This window comes from Balearica regulorum, chromosome 2 (genome assembly GCF_011004875.1).
Source record: "Balearica regulorum gibbericeps isolate bBalReg1 chromosome 2, bBalReg1.pri, whole genome shotgun sequence".
Classification (NCBI taxonomy): Eukaryota; Metazoa; Chordata; class Aves; order Gruiformes; family Gruidae; genus Balearica; species Balearica regulorum.
In genome coordinates this window covers 57,820,700-57,841,786 of record NC_046185.1, presented here as the reverse complement: position 1 = coordinate 57,841,786, position 21,087 = coordinate 57,820,700, and the positions used below count along the sequence as shown (strand labels likewise).

General features: G+C 40.1%; 1 protein-coding gene across 4 annotated transcripts in view; it reads right to left on the bottom strand.

Moving 5' to 3' along the window:
• Window positions 1-21,087, bottom strand: part of GNAL (G protein subunit alpha L) — a 211,814-nt gene that overhangs the window by 116,924 nt on the left and 73,803 nt on the right. The window contains exons 1-5 of one of the 4 annotated variants that reach the window (XM_075744486.1): window positions 9,353-9,369; window positions 8,675-8,846; window positions 8,230-8,302; window positions 7,335-7,389; window positions 7,029-7,148 (exon numbers count right to left, since the gene is read on the bottom strand). In XM_075744486.1, coding sequence (XP_075600601.1) covers window positions 7,029-7,148; window positions 7,335-7,389; window positions 8,230-8,302; window positions 8,675-8,813 — 387 coding nt within the window. In that variant the 5' untranslated portion in view covers window positions 8,814-8,846; window positions 9,353-9,369. Of the gene's footprint in view, window positions 1-7,028; window positions 7,149-7,334; window positions 7,390-8,229; window positions 8,303-8,447; window positions 8,515-8,674; window positions 9,426-21,087 lie in introns of those variants that run through there. The other 3 variants (XM_075744485.1, XM_075744487.1, XM_075744484.1) reach the window with 3 other exon arrangements.

The window sequence follows — 21,087 nt, the reverse complement described above, 5'->3', positions numbered from 1 at the left end:
AATATCCAAATTTAGATGTAAAAATATTTTTATCCTTGTAAAATGCGAGAGAAGTATATAAAGTTTTCAGCTAAAATTGTACCAAAAAAAAGACAGAATATGACATTTATTACTGTTAATTTTCCGATATTGGACTGGATTCTGGCTTGACTTTCAAAAAACCTCCAACTAATTTGTATTCATAGGTACAAAACTTGAAGTAGTATCAGTAAATGTCAACAATTTTGGAGACTACGGAAGTAATTTAAGTTTTAGTTAGCAGTAATAACAAATGATAATATCTTTTCAGTTTCACAGTGAAAGTCTCTGTGTTGTGTGATGATAACAAATAAGGCAGGCTGGATAAAGTGTGAATACCACCCCACTATCTGGGAAATCAGATTCACAATATAAGACACTAAACATTTAATTTGGTGTTACTATGATGATGTAATATTGAATGTAGCACTGCGCTTGATTCATAAGTAGCATTGTTCATGAGACTTTCTCAAATAATTGTCTTTTCAGAGTGAAATTCATTATTTTATATTGTAAGCTATGCAAAAATATATTCTAAAAAAGGCAAATACATGTGGGAAAGGCGAACTTTTGCTGTGTATTTTAAAGTTGAATCTGTTCTTAAAAATATTGAGATAGGAAGACGTAGAAATGAACACAGAATTTAATACCTGTTTCTTCTCATTTTTTTCTGAATACATCTTATATTTGTTAACTGTGGATCACTTGTGATTATGCATGGGACTTCCCATGGCTCCCAATCTCAATATTTCTACTGTTAATTGTTGGGGGCCTAAGTAGATGCCCGAGCTCCTTTCCTGGGACACAAATTTAATTATTTACTTATTATCAGTATAAACTGTTAACATTTGTGGTTCAGTGAGTTTGGAACAAGGGGAGGAAGAAAGATGTTGCTACACTTTCATTAAACTAAGTAGTGTTTTACTAAAGCAAAACCCTTACTTTATTTTTATGCTTGAACATAAGGAATTCCTCCATCCTAAAGCAAGCACCTCTCAAACACAAACTGTGTGTTTTAAGCAAGAAATCCTGAGCCTCACCGAAGAGCTGTACTTTACACAAACCACTCCAATTTTAAGCCCCAGTTGTGTTTCAGTAAAATCTGAATATTTATTAAAGAATTAAAACCAAAGGAATTAAAGAAAACCATTATAGAATTTTATTCTTTTACAGTTCCAGTATATATTATCAATTTGAGACATTTTCGGGCTTCTTGGTTTTGGATTTTTTATCTTCCCCCCCGCCCCACTTTTCCCCCAAAATTGCCCTATACTTGTTTGTAGTATGATCCCAGTTTTAGTTTTACATTTTTGAAACCACACAGTTACATTTACATTTTTGAAACCACATAATGACTGAATATTTCTGAAAGCACTGCTGTATTGACTGATCCATCAACAGCAAACAATGCTTACAGAGAAAGAGTAAGAACAAAATAACACGTAATATTGAAGTATATTCTTGATCTCACGTATGAAATGTTTACAATTTTCTACTTTAACATTGACTAATCAGAATATTAGGGACTCAGCTTGCCGATTTAATGAAAACCAGACACGCTTACACTACATCTGTATGCAAACAGGTATTTCATATGGAAGGAAAAGTATCGCTGGGCATTAGCAGAATCTGCTCTTAACATGAAAAGAGCTCAACTTCAGTATCTGCTGTTAATTAATAGTTAGTGTACAGTATAAAAATAAGTGCTATCACAACAAAGACATTTCATCCATTACCTAATTGCTACTTCCCCCCAATATCCTCTACTTTTCGATATTATTCCTCTTGACAATTTTAACCTTTTTGTGAACACTAAAGATTTGCCAACAACTACATTAGCATTCGCAGCATTTTCAGCTGTCCTTCTCTGTCACCCTTCTTCATTAGTTTTTCAAATGTTATTAATTCAGGGTAGTAATAATGTTGCTGAACCGATACAATTTAATCATTACTTGGCCTTCCAGATCCTTTCCGTATTTGTGAAATAAGAACAAATTAAGAACTACCAGTGTGCATCTTAGACCACAAGAAAAGGCAAATTACTTAATTTTTAAAAGTCTAGTTGATTTTTAAAATTTAATTTTGACTGGACACCACAGTAGCATTAAATATTACAATCACAGGTAATTATAAAAGCTTGTGGCTGTTCATTCTACCCAAAATGGTAAACGAAGCCCTGAAGTAAAAGTCTAGATAGAAAGAAAAATCAAGTGAAGCCATTGGAGTGGCAATATTCACCATATTTTTTCTTTTATAATATTTTCATGTAAAACCACATTTTCACACTCCTGACAAACATGGAAATACTGCAAGTTATTTGAAAATCGAAAAATGTAAGATGATGCCACTGTGCAATTCCTCTGGGGTACATCAAGTACATATTACAGGGAAACTTAAACACGTTGTGGTCAACTAGGATATTAAAGTCACAGCATTAACTGCACAACCCAAGTAAGTTTAACCATGTATGAACCATATTTATCATGCTTTTAATCTTTTATTTTAGTATTTATTCAGGATAAAGGTTTTCTACAGCCCAGTGATACTCTTCACTTGAGCAAAATTTCCAGTTACGTCAAACATTGAGACACACACTGTGAAAACCAGCCATCGCCAGGCATGAACACGCATTTGAATCTGAATCCCAGGTCTAATAAAAATTTGAAATGCTTAACAGAAGTCTCCGTAACTTCAAACTCTGACCAAAAATATTTTTCTTTCTTGTGTCTTTACATTACAAAAACAAAGTCCTGATTTTTAAGAAAATGTGGAAATGAGGAAAATTAAAGTCATCAGATTGAACTCAAACTGCAACATCTGAAAATATAGAGCAAACCACAGACCAGATTAATCTAAAGCAGTTTCCCTTTCAATGCCCACATTAACATTTCACTTTTAAGAGCTAAATTAAGGAGCTTACCTGATTGATTGATAAAATAGCTTTAAACATGGTTTTTAAAACTCACATTCTAAAATCAGCACAAGGGACTACATTTCCACAATTTTATGAAGGTTCAACAAAATACTTTGCCTCTCTAAACCATTTTTCGCAAAGGAAAATGAATCATTTGAAAACTTTCCCCGCTCCCCAAAACCTGGGTGAAGTGTTTACATATTCTCTATTAAGCAAATGATTCACGTTCACTGGTAACGGGTTCATATAATCAACCACTTGACTGCATAGTTTGGTGGCACCTGACTACCTGCTATATCCCTACACATAACTGAACAGATGAGCTTGATCCAAGACATATATTATAAAAAGCAACTTAATTTGACTACATTTTTGGGGGAAAGGAATTATGCACCGAGCAGCTTTGTAGTGCCCACAAAATTCCAATACTTTAATAAAGACAACTGAACTTGAGTAAACACACACTTACATAATACACCATGTTTTTCCACAGCTACCAGCATAATATGCCCTTAATATGTTCACTGTGATTCACAAAGGACAAAATAAATCCCCATCAATAAAGGATTAAAAATGGCGCAGGTCAATTCCTGTTAACTTTAGCAAATATCAATCAACACTTTGCCAAAAATAATAAAAAAATCCTTTCCGATATAACGTGCGTGCTTCCATTTCACTTTTAAAGCCCTCCTGCTGATTCCACCCTGGAATATGGAACTAAGATAATGCCTAAACTAGTCATCAGATGAAAATTTATCTTGATTCCTTTCCTAACTTCAGGGAAGAAACTACAGTGGACACTTGCCTTGTTCACATTTATTAACTCTGTAAAAAGTCTAGCCTTAAATCTTATGATTTATAGAATTAGACTGCATCAGTCACCCAGGAATTTTTTTGTAAAAATTGTACAGTCCTTCAATAAAAGTAATGGAAGGCAACATAAAAATTATAAAAGAAATCAAGATACCTTTGATTTTCTTTTATATCAACTAACTAGATAAATCATCAAGGTAGCATAAATAAACCAAATTAAAGAATAATTTTTTAAAAGTAAGTAAAACTATTGGGGGAGAGGCACTCCACAGACTCTTAAAGGAATGTTAAAAGGCTGCAAAGGGAAAACCATTTGTTTCAAAAATTGTATCACTACTAAGTAAGATGTTCTGCTTACATTTTGCAGAGCGCTACGTAATTAAAAAAACAGGCAAACAAAAACCCAAAATACATATCTGAGTCTAAATGTGAATCCCATTCTTAGTCAAGTTCTTGGAATTTCAGTCATAAATTGCAATTAAAAGCATGATTTCACCCACAGGAAATCAGTATTTCCAAATCCACTTATTTTAAAGGACAATTTTCACAATTAAATGCATATTAGCTAATTTGTATGCAATTTAATAATACATATACAAGCATACCCAATATGTCACAAATATATTTAAATTAGCGCCTCATGAGTGTTGGTCATATTGTGCCATCAGTGAAGTTTTTTGCATTTCATCAGGGATCTCTCTTTAAAGACTCATGACACAGTGCAGTCATTTTCCCATCCAATGTTTTTGAAATGCACCTTCAACTAAAATACATCGATTTTTACGACAGAGATTAGTGGCTAGCATCATCCAAAAAATAACACATCTGTAATTCATAGTGCTATGTTTTTAACAGCTCATTACCATCCATATTGTTAAAAACCCTAAAATTGCCTCCTCCCTCACTCAAAGGAAGAAGGGTAAAACCTTTGTCACATTTTTAGAATGTGTCAAATTTGCCCCAGAGGCAACACCTAAGCGCTGCCTAAGTCAGCATTTTTTCCTTTACCACTCTTTTTAAGCAGGGATGATAGAACTGCAAGTCCTGAATGTCTGCTACTAAGTACTGTATTGGTTTCTCTGGCTCAGAAGGCCTCATTCCATACATCAGCTATTAATCAGAGAATCAGGAATGCTTAGAAAAGGATGTGTAACCGATTACTATCCAAGTATTTATTTTTATATTTGTCCTTATCAAAAAATACTAAATGGGTCAAAAGTTATTTCAGCTGGAAATGTAATTTTACTTTAAGTTATCATTGACTTAAACAGGAGTAGAATCAAGCCCTGAAGCACATAACACATTTTTTTTTTTCAATCTCTCTTGCTCACACATATTCCTGGAGAGAAATAACATACTAAGTAAGTCAACAAAAATAAATAAAAATTAATAATAATTAAAAAAATCTAGCCAGACTATACATTTTACAAAAAACAAACCTAGGAATTGAGCAGAGGAGAAAACAGGAGGGAAAATATGAAAGCAACATATAAAATACATTCACTTCTAAACCAGCACTAGATTTTTCTCCTTTTTTTTCAGCTTGCAACAACTTTTTTTTTTTAATTAGGACTATTATTTGACATTATTTCAAATAATGTGATGGTATTATCAGAAATCCTACCTAATTAAAAAAGTTATTTTTTAAATTTTAAACCAAAATGGACTTTGAATCAAGATTTCAAATGAATTATCGCCTTTTTTTCACAGTCCACTGTGTCCTATTCTTTCTCCCCTCCAAGAAGAATAAGTTTTCCCCTCTATAAAATATCAGTGAGTCAAATTTGACCAGATATAGTCAGCTTCTATGAAAAAGGAGAAATTTTGTAAACAATAAAAAAAAAATCTCCAGCTCTATGAAAAATCCACTTTAGTTTACTTTTATGCCAGAAACTCAAAAAATCAGATGTTTTATAGAGAATTGCAAAGGATATATGCCACCATTTATTTTGCCCAAATATATAAGGGTCAAAATTCAAGGAAAAAAAAACCCCAAAACCCCACATAACATAAGCAACAAATGCCTCAGAACTGCAATACCTGCATAAGACAAATATTTCATGTCAAACTCGCATTCCATTTCTAAAAAGAGTCTCTCATTTTCACTACCTTACATCTACCAAGTGAGCAATTATGCAATATGTGGGTGTACCTTGCAGTCGTTTTCTTAACATCTGCATTCTGTGTTAAATTCTAACTGTACAAGATGTCTGATATTTTTTCTTTATCTTGAACCTTCAAAGTGGTAGGTTTACCAGAGGCAAAACCACACACCAGAGATATGAGTCATATAATAAAGAAACGACTCTTCCCCTTCTCCCCCTTCCACCCTGAAGCTATAATAACCTAAAGACACTCTATTGTAAATGGCTTCTTTGGTAATATTGATAGCATGAACAACTCTCAATCATTTAGCCAATGAATGAAGATTTTTTTTTTTAGTCCTTACTGTATCCATAACAAATTGCTCTCAGTATCATTTTAAGGCAAATTAAAATTTGTGCTACTGCAAATATAAAATTCCTTATAATATTCAGAATGTGTATGCACTTGCTTTCATGTCATGCATAAAATATAAAACATTCTATGCATTTTCCTATAAATAATAACATAAAAAAGATAAAAATAATCAAACATAAGATGCTTATGCAAGTTAATCCCAAAGGTACCTCTCATTTGTCTACTAAAGAGTAGCCTCTACACAGAAATCCTTAATTTTCTAATGATCCCATATCAAAAGATGGCAAAATTTACATACAAGTAAACCACTGCTCATGTCTACTACAATAAATACATAAGGAAGCAAACCACCTTACTTGACCACGGTTTACACAAGTTTCCACTCTCAAGTACAGTAAGTATGGAAAACACCACTGGGGCCACTCTATTCTTTTATTTCCTTTATATCCCTTTCTGTAGGTAGACTGTAACTCCTCAGACTGATATCCTGCATCTAATTCCACATAGGAAACCAGCTTTCAACAAAACCTTAGTTGAAGGGTCAATGTATAATTGTATCAGAAATTTTGAAGAGAAAAACTGAATGCAAAAACAGCAATTACAGACAGCAGCAAATAAATCAGTACCAACAAAACCTTGCACCACTAAAACAGGTGCAACCACCAGAGTCATGTAAGAAAGTTAACCTAATGGTGATGCTGGCATAAGCTCTTCCTCCCATGGCCATCTTCCAAAAAGTGAAAAAAAGCAACGTTTCACTAAATGAAAGTGAAGCAACGCGTTCCCCATTGAAGCAGAATAAATCAGTGGTTTCTATTCTTACCTGCGTATAGTCAAAGTCAGAAAGAGGAGCTATACTCTTGATGTAGTCCATTCGAAATTGGTTTTCGGGGTTGGCCAATGGAACTGGGGGTATTAAAGTGCTCATAGCTGAAACTATAGTCTAGAATGGGATAAAACAAAAACAAATACATTAATCTGGATAAATCTAGGATACAGGATCAATAGAAGATAAGCCAATCTGATCAGCAAAATGGGATTTCTCTCAGCACAATCTTGGAGAGCACAATCCTTATCCTTATTTCCAGTACACCCAAGCATTTAAGAACAGTATAAAGTGTGTTCTTACCACAATCGCATCTTTAACATTTTTCCGAATATCCAGTATTTTCTGTTTCTTTTCTCTGCATTAAAACAGAAATATTAACACTTTGATTTTTTCTTCCAAAGCAGTTCAGTCAGTTGCATTTGTTTTTCACTGATCGCTTGTTTATCTGCTCTTCAACCATTACAACATACTAACAGAAAAGAACAGCAAGATAAATCTATTTTTCCCCTTATCCCTTTTCTTGCACAGTATGACGAGCAATGCACATTCATCCCTGATATTTTTTTTAAAATCAGACAATCATAGCCACATCTGCAAAGCCTCCCCTGATGGAACTGGAAGTCATTCTTTCATTTCTACAGCATGCTGTAAACATGCTCTAAATTAACAATACGTAGTTGGAGGCCAACAGATATGTAAAATTAACGCTATGGATTAATAGTAATTTCTGGCAAAGAGTTCTTCAGAGAAAAAATGATGTAGCCTCAGAAAACAGAATGATTTCTAGCAAACGTGCAAAATTAGTTTCAGTTTTACCCTAACCCCAATACCGGAAAAACAGCAGCCACTGTCATCCTGAGTACGACTTGACATGTATTTTTATATTACAGATGCAATATTTAGTTATTTGCTCCTATGTAAAAAGTAGTCGCCATGTTGTTGCTACACAGGGGCCTGTCAAGCGCTGCAGTAGCAACAGTGTAAAATACAGTAAAGGGGCCAGAAGGAGAAAATGCAAATATACAATAGCAGTAATTTCCTTATTCTCGCTCCCCTTCCTCCTCTCCCTCCCCAGAACGCAGTGTCAAGCCACCAAAACACGGGGGATGAGAGGAGAAATTTCCTAGCCTGCCGTGTGATAACCTGTTTCCAACATTTAACGAAAAATAAGTCACAAAGTGTCAATAATCCTTACTCTGAATTAAATCCATTGACATGTAGGATTCGCATTTGTTTCACAATAGTGCTTTTTCCTGACTCACCAGCCCCTAAAAGAGAAAGAAGGGAGAACATTGTGATACGCGGTTCAAGCTGGGGGTTTGGGGTGGATTTTTTTTTTTTGGGGGGGGGGGGGTGTGGTTGATTTTTTTTTTTTTTTTGTTTTGTTTTTTTGGACGCGACAGCATCTCCCACCTCCGGCAGCATTTCTGTATGTATGCATCCATGTGGCTGAGGCGCTGAGCTGGAGCTGCGGACGTCTCGCATATTGCTCAATACAACAGCCTACGTTTTTCATACCTAAGGCGCACACACCATCTCCCCTCTCCGCTGCGCCCTGCCGCCCGGGCGGGCTGGGGCAGATGCCCCCCCTTCCTCGCCCTCCTCTCCCCGTCCCCCACCTCTGCCCCCTTCCTCCTTACCCAGCAGGAGCAAGCGGTGTGTCGCTTTATAAGCCAGCCTCTCTTTCTGCAACTGCTTCTCTATTTTTTTGTTGGCTTCTCGCTGCGCTTTCTCATCGATACGCTGATCCTCCGTTTTGCTGTTGCCCAAACACCCCATAGCCGATGCTTAGGATGGATGTCAAACCGCTGCCTTTACAGATTTAGTATTTACAAGGGGGGAGGAGGGGAGGGGAGGGGGGGAAAGGCAGAAGACAAGTCTTTATATCCGTGTGTCCCTGCGACGGTTTCTCTTCTCTTCTTCTTCCCCCCCCCCGGCTTGCTCACAGAAAATGGTCTCTAGCCGCTTTCTGATCGCAGCGGAGTTGGTTGGTTTGCTCCCCCGAAGAGATGCGGAGAGCAGGCGGCGGAGGTAACCGTGCCCCGGCAGGGAGGGGGTGGGGGGGAGAAAGAAATCTGTGCAAAAATGCCTAACATGCAACGAGAGGGAGGAAAGGGCTCCTCCTGGAAACCAGCCGGGTGCCGCTCTCCTCTCTCCCTCCCCACCGCGCACACAATCCCTATATTTCTCTGTAAAGGTCTATTTTTGTCTTCCTAACTCAGCACTGCCTCTTTCTGCGAGACCAGGAAACAGCCCGGCTATACCAGCCCTACGCGCAGGGAAGCCGAAGGAGAAAGGTAAAAGCCGGACCGATCTACCTGGATCCTGCGGGGCCGCGGCCAGGCGGCTCCGCGGGGCCCGCGCCTCCCGCTGCCCGCCCGCCCCCCCCCCCTCCCCTCCCCGGGCCGCCCCCCGCCGCCCCCGCCACCGCCCCGCACCGCGCCCCAGCGCCGCCGCGCACGGCAGCCTCGGCCCTCGCGCCCCGGCAGCGCTGCTGCCGCGAAAACCTGGATCTGGCATCGCCTCCGCGGGACCCGCGGCCTCCGGGCCCAGTCGCCCCCCCCCCCTCCCCGCCGGCCCGGCCCCCCTGCCTGCGGCCTTACGGCGGGCGATTGAGAGGTTTGGTTGGTTCCCCCCCCCCCCGCCCCGATCTTTCCCCGCGTTCCTCGGCGGTACTGGAAGAGCCTGGCTGCTACCAGAGCAAGGTTTGGCACTGCTGGGACTGAAATCCCAGGCTGCCACAGGTGATGGCTGCCATCCGCACCGACCTGCGGGAGAAGAACCGGGAGCGTGCCAGGGCCACCGGGGCGGGAAAGCGGGGAGAGCCTGCCGGGAGGGCACGCCGCCCGCAATCGGATGGGCGTACGTATGTACACCTATATAAAATGCACGCATATGCACAAACACCACGCGTTGACTTACTAATAAACAAAGCGTCCCTTTCCACAAGTTGTCACAGCAGCGCACAGGTGGTTTTTTCCTTAGAATATTCCAAACTATATTGGCTGAATGAGAAAAACGAAGCTGTCCCAATAGCTCGCAATAATGTTTAATCCGAACATGATAACATACATGCTAATACCACCACCACCACCAATCTCAGCAAGAAACTGTATGTTGGTTCCTTCATTTACCTCCATTTTAGGTTCTGAAATGAAACATCAAGCTAGACAACATTACAGGTATTCCTTCCTGCTTCAAATCCCTCGCCTTGCAAACTGGCATCTCAGCACAGAAGCAGTTCAGCATCTGGTTCTTCCTAAACTTCCACCCGCGCTACCCGAACGAGTTCCCCGATTCACAAGAGCACTAATAGAAGGATGGACACACCACCTCTGAAGCCCAAAATATTTTCAGCCTTTATCTCCAAATATTACTATTCCCCCAGACTTTCGAAGACAGATTATTGAAAAATTAGTATTTTGATACCTACGTATGTGTGCGAAATCCTGGTCCTGACTAAAGTCAAAGAGAGATTTCCATCAACTTCAATCAAACAAAATATCACCTTTATCTAAAAAGTCTTGAGATGCACGTGACAAAAAGAAACTAGATTTTACAAGCAGAAGCATTTAGGTTTTCTCAATTGCTTTCTCACTCAGGTGGGAAGTGCTGGATCGAGGAAGAGGAACTGGTACTTTCTACTCTGAGCGCACACCATAGGAAGGTGAAAAGGGCAGGATCCAGAAAAGAAACAGGTACTGTTCCACCTGTAGTTGGGTACATGGAGTTTTCAGGAGAATATTGAATTAAAGTGCCAGATATGTGTTTTTATGGTACTGCTTGATCTAGACTCTGGAAGCTGTTTTATTTTCCCTCTTACACAGGCAGGGGACAGGGGAAAACACGACACACTACAGATAAAAATCAACAGGATCTGCTAGGCCAAAATACGCATTTTCAAGCGTTACTGAACTGCATTTTTTAGGATAGACTGGTTTTTTCCTATTAGTGTTTTCCTGTCTGGAGGGGCAAAACCCGCCTCACATACAGGTAGGTTTGGAAGCACAATTCAGGGTGACTGCTGGCTTTGGAGGCTGTCAGGCACGGGATACACGATGAACAGCTTTCGTGAAGCGCAGTCATGTTTGCTCTCTGCTGCAGCCCTATGAAGGCTCAAAACTGAACAGGCTTGGCTAGAAATCACTAACTGGGTCTGGATTTTCATAGTTCTTCAGTGTCAGAAGCTGTAATTTATGATGCACAAGATGTGCGTAGCCATATTTATTTCCTATGTAAATACCTCAGTTTGGGACCTAGGTCCCAAATCTGGCTAGTGTCAGTCAGTCCTAGGAGCTGAATCTGCCTTGTTTTTTCCCCTCCTCTCCGCAGCAGTTTTCTTCCTGCGTGTACTAACGTTGGGATTTTTAGTGCAGATTTGTTCCCAGCTTTGAAAAGGCTCGGTGCCAATAAATAGGATTTGACAGGATCCTGGTATATCCTGCTTTTACCTTTCTCCAAAAGAGGGAAAGTGTTTCTCATTTCCTCTCTCCCCCTCAAAAAACCCCATGACCCTTTTGGGTCTCTTCCTCCTGAGAAAAGATCACACAGTTCAAGAATGACACGCGCAAGCAACCTGTGCCCAGAAAGAACTTTTGGCTGTAATTATATTCCCAACCCTCCCTTTGCTTTTCCCAAATACAGCACTTATCCTGACACATTTGAAACTACAAGATCCTAGAAGCAATAATAAACACAAGAGAAGCTTTCACCCCCTTTGGACACAGCATTTTTTAATTTTTTTTTTCCCAGAGAGAAATCACAGCTATCCCATGAATATATGTCTCCTCTGCACACAGATAAACCTAAAGTGCGAGCATAATCCAAATACCTGCCTCTATAAAAGGTTTCAGCAATGCTGCTTTACCAAACCAGCTTCTAGTACAAATCGTATATGTGAATAAAAACAAAATCTTGGACAAGGGAAAGGAGATTCTTCCTGCTCTTCCCCTCTCTTCCCAGACAACCAACATGGCATCCTCCTCAAGTCCCTGGTCCTCCTGAAAATAAGGTATTTCACATTGTTTCTGCCCCACCTGATCAAGCCACATACGTATACATGCATATATTTTTATATGCACATATATATAAATATAAATACACACTGAGTGGGTATGTGTGTGCAAAAATAAGATTCATTTTCTGCTTTGTGCTCAAACTTGGTGTCGTCCCATTGTGAAACCAGGCAATACAGCATAAGCCCTCCTGGAGGGAAACCAGAGACACCTTTATTTCCTGCTTTCTCTTGTGAGTTCCCACGTCAGCTTGCATTGTTTGTGAGCCTCAGGCTGAACGTTGGGGAGCCCAAGTCACTTGCGTGAGGCTATGTTTACATTCTTGAATGGAAGAGAATTGACAACCTAGCTGACGCTAAGTTCAGGGAAACAGCCATACTGGGTGGCCACCTCTGCCACAAAGTCATAGAATCGTAGAATCTTTAAGGTTGGAAAAGACCTCTAGGATCATCAAGTCCAACTGTCGACCCAACACCACCATGTCTACTAACCCATGTCCCGAAGTGCCACGTCTACACACTTTTTGAACACCTCCAGGAATGGCAACTCCACCACCTCTCTGGGCAGCCTGTTCCAATGCCTGACCACTCTTTCAGTGAAGAAATTTTTCCTAATATCCAATGCAAATCTCCCCTGACGCAAATTGAGACCATTTCCTCTTGTCCTTTTGCTAGTTACTTGGGAGAAGTAACACCCACCTGGCTACAACCTCCTTTGAGGTAGTTGTAGAGAGCGATAAGGTCTCCCCTCAGCCTCCTCTTCTCCAGGCTAATCAACCCCATTTCCCTCAGCCACTCCTCATAAGACCTGTGGTCCAGTCCCTTTACCAGCTTTGCTGCCCATCTCTGGACAAGCTCCAGCAGCTCAATGTCCTTCTTGTAGTGAGGGGCCCAAAACTGAACGTAGTACTCGAGGTGCAGCGTCACCAGAGCCGAGTAAAGGGAGACGATCACTTCTCTACTCCTGCTGGCCACACTATTCCTGATACAAGCCAGGATGCTATTGGCCTTCTTGGCCACCTGGGCACAGTGCTGGCTCGTGTTCAGCCAGCTGTCAACCAACATCCCCAGGTCCTTTTCTGCCAGGCAGCTTTCCAGCCACTCTTCCCCAAGCCTGTAGCATTGCATGGGGTTGTTGTGACCCAAGTGCAGGACCTGGCACTTGGCCTTGTTAAACCTCATACAACTGGCCTCAGACCATCGATCCAGCTTGTCCAGATCCCTCTGCAGAGCCTTCCTACCCTTCAGCAGATTAACACTCCCACCCAATTTGGTGTCATCTGCAAACTTATTGAGGGCGCACTCAATCCGCTCGTCCAGATGATTGATAAAGATATTAAACAAGACTGGACCCAAGACTGAGCCCTGGGGAACACCGCTTGTGACCAGCCACCAACTGGATTTAACTCCATTCACCACAACTCTCTGGGCTCAGCCTTCCAGCCAGTTTTTTACTCAGCAAAGAGTGCACCTGTCTAAGCCATGAGCCACCAGCTTCTCTAGGAGAATGCTGTGGGAGACAGCATTGACGGCTTTACTGAAGTCCAGATAGATAGATAACGTCCACAGCCTTTCCCTCATCCACTAGGCGGGTCACCTGGTCATAGAAGGAGATCAGGCTGGTCAAGGACGACCTGCCTTTCATGAACCTGTGCTGGCTGGACCTGATCCCCTACTTGTCCTGCAAGTCACAGTCTTGTTTCTCATGCCCAGTCTGTTTGGGCTGAAGAGGGAAAAAACCCCAGTGAGAATTAATGGGGAGTTCCTACAGATACAGCTCCAGAGACCCAGTTGCTCCTTGCCCCTCTGATCCAGATCAGGATTGATGCAGAGTTTTTTCTTGAAATGTTAGGTAGAGGTGGAGAAAATTTCTCTACAGAAACCCTGCAGACCCTTTGCGACCATCTTCCCTTTGCACAGCCTCTATCGTGGCTTTGGTTCTGTTTCTCAAAACAAGAGCAAATGGAAAGACGAATGTAAACAAAAGCTTAGGGGGGAGCTCAGCAAATGGAAAAGAGATTCTTCCTGCTTGCCACTCCTCCTGCCTCAGCTTTCACAGGGGTCTCCGAACTCTCCACTGTCACTGTCCTCAAGTATGGGCACTGCACTAGGTGGGTAGCACTGTGGTGACCTGACCTGCTTCTCCTCACTGACCTCTCTTTTTCATGTAGCCCACCGCTGCACATTAGGATACGTAACTCACTAGTACCCATGGGTTTTACTCCACCTCATTGTCAAACCGTGATCTGAAAAGAGAAAAATAAATTGGTATTTGCATAGATATTCAAGAAAAATAATTATTTCTCTCTGGTAATAAATTCTTGGTAAGTTTGTCTCCCTGCAGATGTCAAATATTAACACAAAAGTACACACTCCCTGGAAGGCTGCATTTGGATTTTTATAAGATACATGAACCAGCAACCAAAAAATTACGACTCTAACTGACTTAAAAATACTGACTAAGGGTCTAGAAAATACACAGCACATGCTTTGCAGAGAAGTGAATGTCATGCTACAAATTCTAACCTTTATCCTTTTGTTTAAACCCATGATCCAAAAAAAGTCATTAGAATTTCGAGAGGAGCACTTCTGTTTTAAGCAGCGGGAATGGGAGAGATGCCAGACAAGGTGAGGTATGCATTTCCTCAGTGACTGCGGACCTGAGCCTGAATCGACATTAAGGACAAACTCACTGATGCAGGAGAGGGTCAGGCACTGCTGAGGGGCACGGCAATGCTCCGAGTAGTTCCCCGGCTCCCTGACCCAGTTTGCTGTCCCCATTCCCATGCCATACTCCTTTACTTGGCAGCCGTCACCGTGCAACTCACCTGACAAACCAACTTCTCACAAACCACAACCTGCCCCATCTCTGCGAGGCACAGGCAAGCAGCGAAAGGGAGAAAGCAGGTGAAGTGATGTGGTAGAAGACTATGGACTAATGGTGATAAGGTCTGAAGAGAAAGAAATGTTTTCCAGAGAAAAACTGCACGCAGCAGCCCACAGAAATGACGATGATAGCCTTTTGCCCTGAGAAAGCATTTGTGAAGGGGAGGATTAGCTCCAAGAAGGAGCCAGATGCTCCTGGGAAGCCTGTGCAGAAAAGCATCAGGTGAAAAGCAGATTTGCAGTATGATTGTGTTGAAGAAAGAGGACAATCCTCTTTCATTCAAGCTAGTTATTTGTTATCCAAGCTAGTTATTCCTCATCCATGTCCCGCAAGGAAGCAAGAGTGAAAGGGGAATCTCTGCTCTGGCTACCCCTATCAGCTCAGGGTTTCCATTTAGATCCTTATTGGTAAGTTAATTCACATGTTTATTACTTGTCTTTTCTGACTAGAAATCCCTTTCTATGACGAGAGACTTGCATGGCAGCACTGCACACACATCCATCTGTCAGTACCAGAGGCAGAAGTTGCTGATTTAAACAAACATAAATCCAGTAAGGTCCTAATAACGTTTAAAAGATAAAGCAACCTCATGTGGTTTAAATATTCTTACATATCACAAATCAAATAACACTGTTAAACAAAGTGACACGGATGCTTTTGCAATAAGCAAAAGGACAACCTCTCATTTGATGAATTTGCAAGACTCTGTTAGGGGATATGCTACGTTGTTAGCAAAACAGGAGGCGCTTTTCTGACAGTATCCTAATTTATGGGGAGTTTCACTTGGCTGGGCACCCCAAGGACTGCCCTCCCCACCCCCTCTTAATTTGTATAAACAAAGTAATACATTCACATTTTAAGGTAATGGTAAATTAGTTCTAATCAGTTGTTTAGGTGAGTCCTTGAGATTAACTAGATTTAAATAAAGCCAGACAAAACATGCTAATGTCACCCTCATTTAGAAGTGAATTCATAAATAAATAAAAAAGTCAGCTAGAATTATAGATGGAGTTGCTACTTTAAAAAATAGAGGGGGAAACCTATACAGGAGACATGTCCTGGATTCTCTACAACATGCTGACCAACATCTTGCACAGCTGTAACAGCAAAGCCAAATCATTTATCTGCAGTTTATAAAGGGGTTTGTATGTCACATAGAATTTTGCATTTATTAGTAAATTCTCAGGTCAACTATCACGATCTCCCTATTTGTACAGGAATGAAAAACTGGGAAAAACTCCACTTGTGAGACACTGAACGTATGTGAGACGTGCCTTAACCTCACCTTTAACTCCGAGGCACATGCCACACTTGCAGCCACAGCGTGCCTGCCTCCACCCCTGTTCATTAGACAACCCTCTGCTGAGCTAGATTGTCTCTACATTCACCACGAACACATCTGATCCATGATTTACTTTTGCTTGTATCGCTCCTCTGTCTTGACACAAATGTAGAGATACTCTTGAGTTTTTTCACTGTTTAACTGTTATCTGCTTGAGAAATCAAGTTTTACCTATCATCTCAGCAAATGGCTGTTTTTCAAAAAAAGGAAGTGTCTACATAGTTATTGGCATTCAAACTCAAAATTATGCTCTAATTCTTCTGAATGACTGCAGTAATGATCAATGGTGTCCCCCAACAGAATTTTTTTACAAATAAACACGATCCTTGCATACAACTACCTTAACATGAATCAAGGAATTCTGTAACTGCAGTCAGTGAGTGCACATTAACACGACTCCCATACCCAGAAGCACTGGTAAATTCATAGCAAGTAACTCTGTTTCCTAACCCTGTTTGAAGATCCCAACATGTAACTACACACAAGAGTAATCAGTAAAAATTGGCAAATAATGTTGCCAAGATGTGTGTAGCCCCACACACTCTCACACCCTGATTTGTATCAATAACATTTATTGCAGAAATACAGCTTTTGCTTGACTGCATGAGCGTGGACTAGCAAATCCAGATAAACCATCAAAACTTACTGAATAACCAACCATACAGTGTTTTTTTCCTCATCCATCTATTCTTAACCTATACATCTGCTTGTAACAAATACTTGTTGAGTCACGGTCAGCTTGGCCTTTCGTGGTACGGATCTTAAGTTTCCTATAGGTATTTTTGTAGTATATGTGTGCAAAGCAGATGATCTTTTGGATTAAATAGCTATCACATGTTTGCTCATAATTGAAGAGACATGACTTGCTGACCCAAGTGTTCCTTTCCAAAACCAGATTTATGTCGCCATTAAACTTCCATGCTTTCATGACATGAATTTATTTCTCTGGACAAATAAAACGGTAGATATGAAGACTAAGCAGATAGATTAGTTACAGAGATGACTATTCCATCTGCATACCTATGTGGGAGAGGGGAAAAGCAATTGTAAACATAGTGTGACCATTTCCTGGGAAATAAGTCTACTTACTCTATTCTCTTTTTCTTCTATTCTCTTATTCACTTATTCTATTCCCTGCTAGTCTCAAAATCACAGTGCTATTCTGATGGAACCTTTATGGCATGAGTTAATGAAAGTCAAATCCCTATGATTTTACTAATCCTATTTTTACTAAAAAGCAAAAGTTTTTTTCCAGCACCCACTGGGCTGTTTGTATAACATGGGTTAGATATTTTGGAGCAAATATTTGTTTAATCTATGCTAAGGTTCAAGAGTATGGATGAAATCTCAGAGGATCATTTTACTTGGGATGAAAGGTGATAAAAACATCAATGTGTGCACAAAGGAGAAGGGGGAAAGGTTGAAAAGTCCAGAGAACTTGCAGACATTTTGGAACAAGTCACTTAAAAATAATAAGTTACTGAGAAATTTGTATTTTCTCACATACTTCGGGACAGAAAAAGTTTGGTTTTGAAATAAAAATGCATAATGTGAGAAAACTTCCTAAAATATGGTAACATTTTCTCTGGGCTTAAAGTTTCAGCTAGATCAACAATGGTATCATGTTTCCATACCAATCTGCATAATTACAGGTACATTTGTTTTGGTTTTGGTTTTTGGTTTTTCTTTTTAAAGAGAACCATTCTAGCTTAATGCCTTAATGCAACCTCCTTGAAATTTTAAATCTCAGCTAATGTCCAAATGATGTAGTGCAATGCTATGCAGAACTATCACAGCAGTGTCCGAGGGTAGCAATAGTACAAATGCAAAAGTGCTATAATCCAGCAAGCTTAGCTAACGCAGCACTATACATTTTAAAACATTAAGAGGGTTTTAAAAAGCTTATAGCTGCTTGGAGTATTTAACAACTTCCAGCAACACTCACCTAGCCAACCAATTTGCCTACCAATCCTAAAACATTTAAAGGTCTTTCAACCTACCCATAAGCAAGCTCTTCCTGCTCAGAATCAGCTACAGCAATCTGCCACCCACATCACCAAACACAATGACAAGACTGTGCCTCCATGCCTTTGCAGCCTATTCTTCATAATATGCAAATCTTCAGGAACTGCATTTCTGATCCTGATGCAACAGCACAAAAGCTATTGTCGTAAGAAATGGCTTAACCTGTCAGCAGCACTGTCACCGCAATTACTACTACTAATAAAGGCAGGATCATAATCTGCCACTAAAGGATCATTAGATACATTATAACTATTGTATTCTTTTACATAGTTCTTTTACATGGGCACTAATTGAGAACACTTGATTTAAATACAAATAACCACTATGAAGTTTCATTGACAAATCTGTTCTTAACCTTTAGACAGCTTAGGATGCTGCCTGCTCATGTAGGGAAAACCAGCTATTAATAGGTTAGCCCTGCTAAACGTTTACCCGAAATACAAACCAGCATAACACTGTATACAAAGAAGAGAGCTTGGAAGAATACACACAAAGATGCTCTGTCTGAACATGTAAATGGCTTACATTAAGTTAGGTTAAAACTTCTCTGTACCATTCAAATGCTTGCGGGTCCGTACAACAATTTATAGTGTGTTTGGCAATGGACAGCTGTGCATTCAGAAAGATTCAAGAATTATATCTGGAAAAGGCACATAATACATGACAGAAGTTTATTCTGTGTTATTCATTTTTACACAATTTTATTGAGGCTGCAAAAGCAAATGATGAAAAAGATAGCAAATGCCCAAATTTTAGTTGCTTATGCATCTCAGATGCAGCTCCTCTGCATGTGTATACCACCATAGCGTCCTCCTGTTTGAAAGCTTCATTTCTGGATGTATTTCACCTCAGAATGACCGTGAGCTATCAGAGTGACCATGAAAACAAAACAAAGCAAAACAAAAGGAAAAAAACCCACCCAAATCCCCAACAAATGGAGGCCCAGAACACATGAAATCAGGTATTCCTCATATAGAGAAAAGTATTAACATTATACTCATTGGAATTCATGGAAAACGTGATCAACATTGCCCACCTCCATTCAAGAGAAATGATTACAAGCTGGCAGAGGTACAGAGTTGCTTTCCAGAGAAGTACCAGAGAGCTTTCCCATGACTAGAGAAAAGTATTTAATATCATACAATCCAAACTGTTTCACCTAATTTAATAATTCTATCTTGAGATGCAACAAGCCACGTGTAAAATGAGACAGGAAAAATAAAAATTCTGAGCCACCAGAAATGCCCAGCTCTGTAAGAGCAGGACTGCAGAAAACATCTGCAATACCCAGACCGGTCCAGCTCAAAGAGCAACAGAACCGCCCGAGGGGAGAAAGGGAACCCGGGAATGGAGAGGTCCCTTTCCTCGCACGTCCACCTCATCATGGCGAGCTGCTGCTTCTGCTGTGGAAGTCCCGTCCGGCGGAGGGAAAGGAGGCAGACGATGGCAGGCGTCCACGCACCTTTCGGAGCCTGTTCCTTCTATTGTGTCAGCAAACAATAGCCTCCCCCCTAATCTGGGAATCTCCTCAGGCTCCCTTCATGCCTTTACCACACCGCTTCCCCAGCCCAAGTTACCTCCTCTGCTATTTACAGCTGTCTGAACGGTCAGATTATTTCTCTGTGCACCCTGCAAGAAGGTAAGTAGAAAGGAGAAAAAGATGTCACTCAGTCAAGTGCCTACATTTTCATGTTTAAGTTGGTTGCTTTCCGTATGTTGTCTCCAAAATTTTGTGTGATTTATAGCATGAGCCGATGGCTGTCTTCTGTAAACTGTACAGAGCACACAGCCAAAGATTAACACAAAAAAACTGATGCTGCGGCAAAATACTTCCAATACTGCCAGACTCTGTGTTTCCCTTCCCGTGGACTGTTAGTAATTTCAATTGCCTACGGAAATCTGAATTAGTGTTAGTATACAACTTACATTACATAATGTTGGAGTTTACATTTACAGCATGTTGTTGCCATGAACTTCTTGAATGTCTAGTAATCCTTCTTTTTTCTGCCTTTTTGGAATATACTGAATGGATAGGCTGTGCTTCAAAAATTCAAAATATTGACAGACATAAAAATACAGATGCTACATACCTATTAAGTAAGGGACTTTTTTTTTTTTTTGGTTTTGAATTATACTAGCAGATTTTAAGAACTAAATCTTAGCAGATGACTGTTCTAATTGTTTACTATCAAAACCATGATGACAACTTTAAAAGTCATTCTTTTCACTAACCAATACTCTGGAATTATTTGGATTATTTACAAGCTAAGCAAATCCATGCTATATTATCTCTATATAATACCAAAATAATGTAAATTTGTTTTTACAGCTTGTTCTATTCCAAATGTACACTGTGGTGGTTTTTTAATTTATTTTTTATTTTTTTACTTGGCACATGAAAAACCTGACACCAGATGTAAATATTGTTATTACATATTCCAAGCTTATGCTTGGAATCTGCTGACTTGAACATTTTGGGGGTTAATATCATATCAATGATAAGAAGAGAAACATCTGATATGGGCCACACAGAAAATCTGCTATAATTGTGCATAGTAAAGACAGGATGTTACATCCACTAAGAGTTAAACTGTATGCATTATGCAAAACTCTACCATCAATAACAATTTTAACCAACTGCAGTGAAAAGGACCAAATCTTATAATGCAATTCATCTGGCTAAATGCTGATTTCTACAGCCGAGCTTCTTACCAGATGTCAAGCTAATATAATAAATCAAATGTGGGGTGCGGTGTATCTCATTCTAACACAGATGTTTAAAATC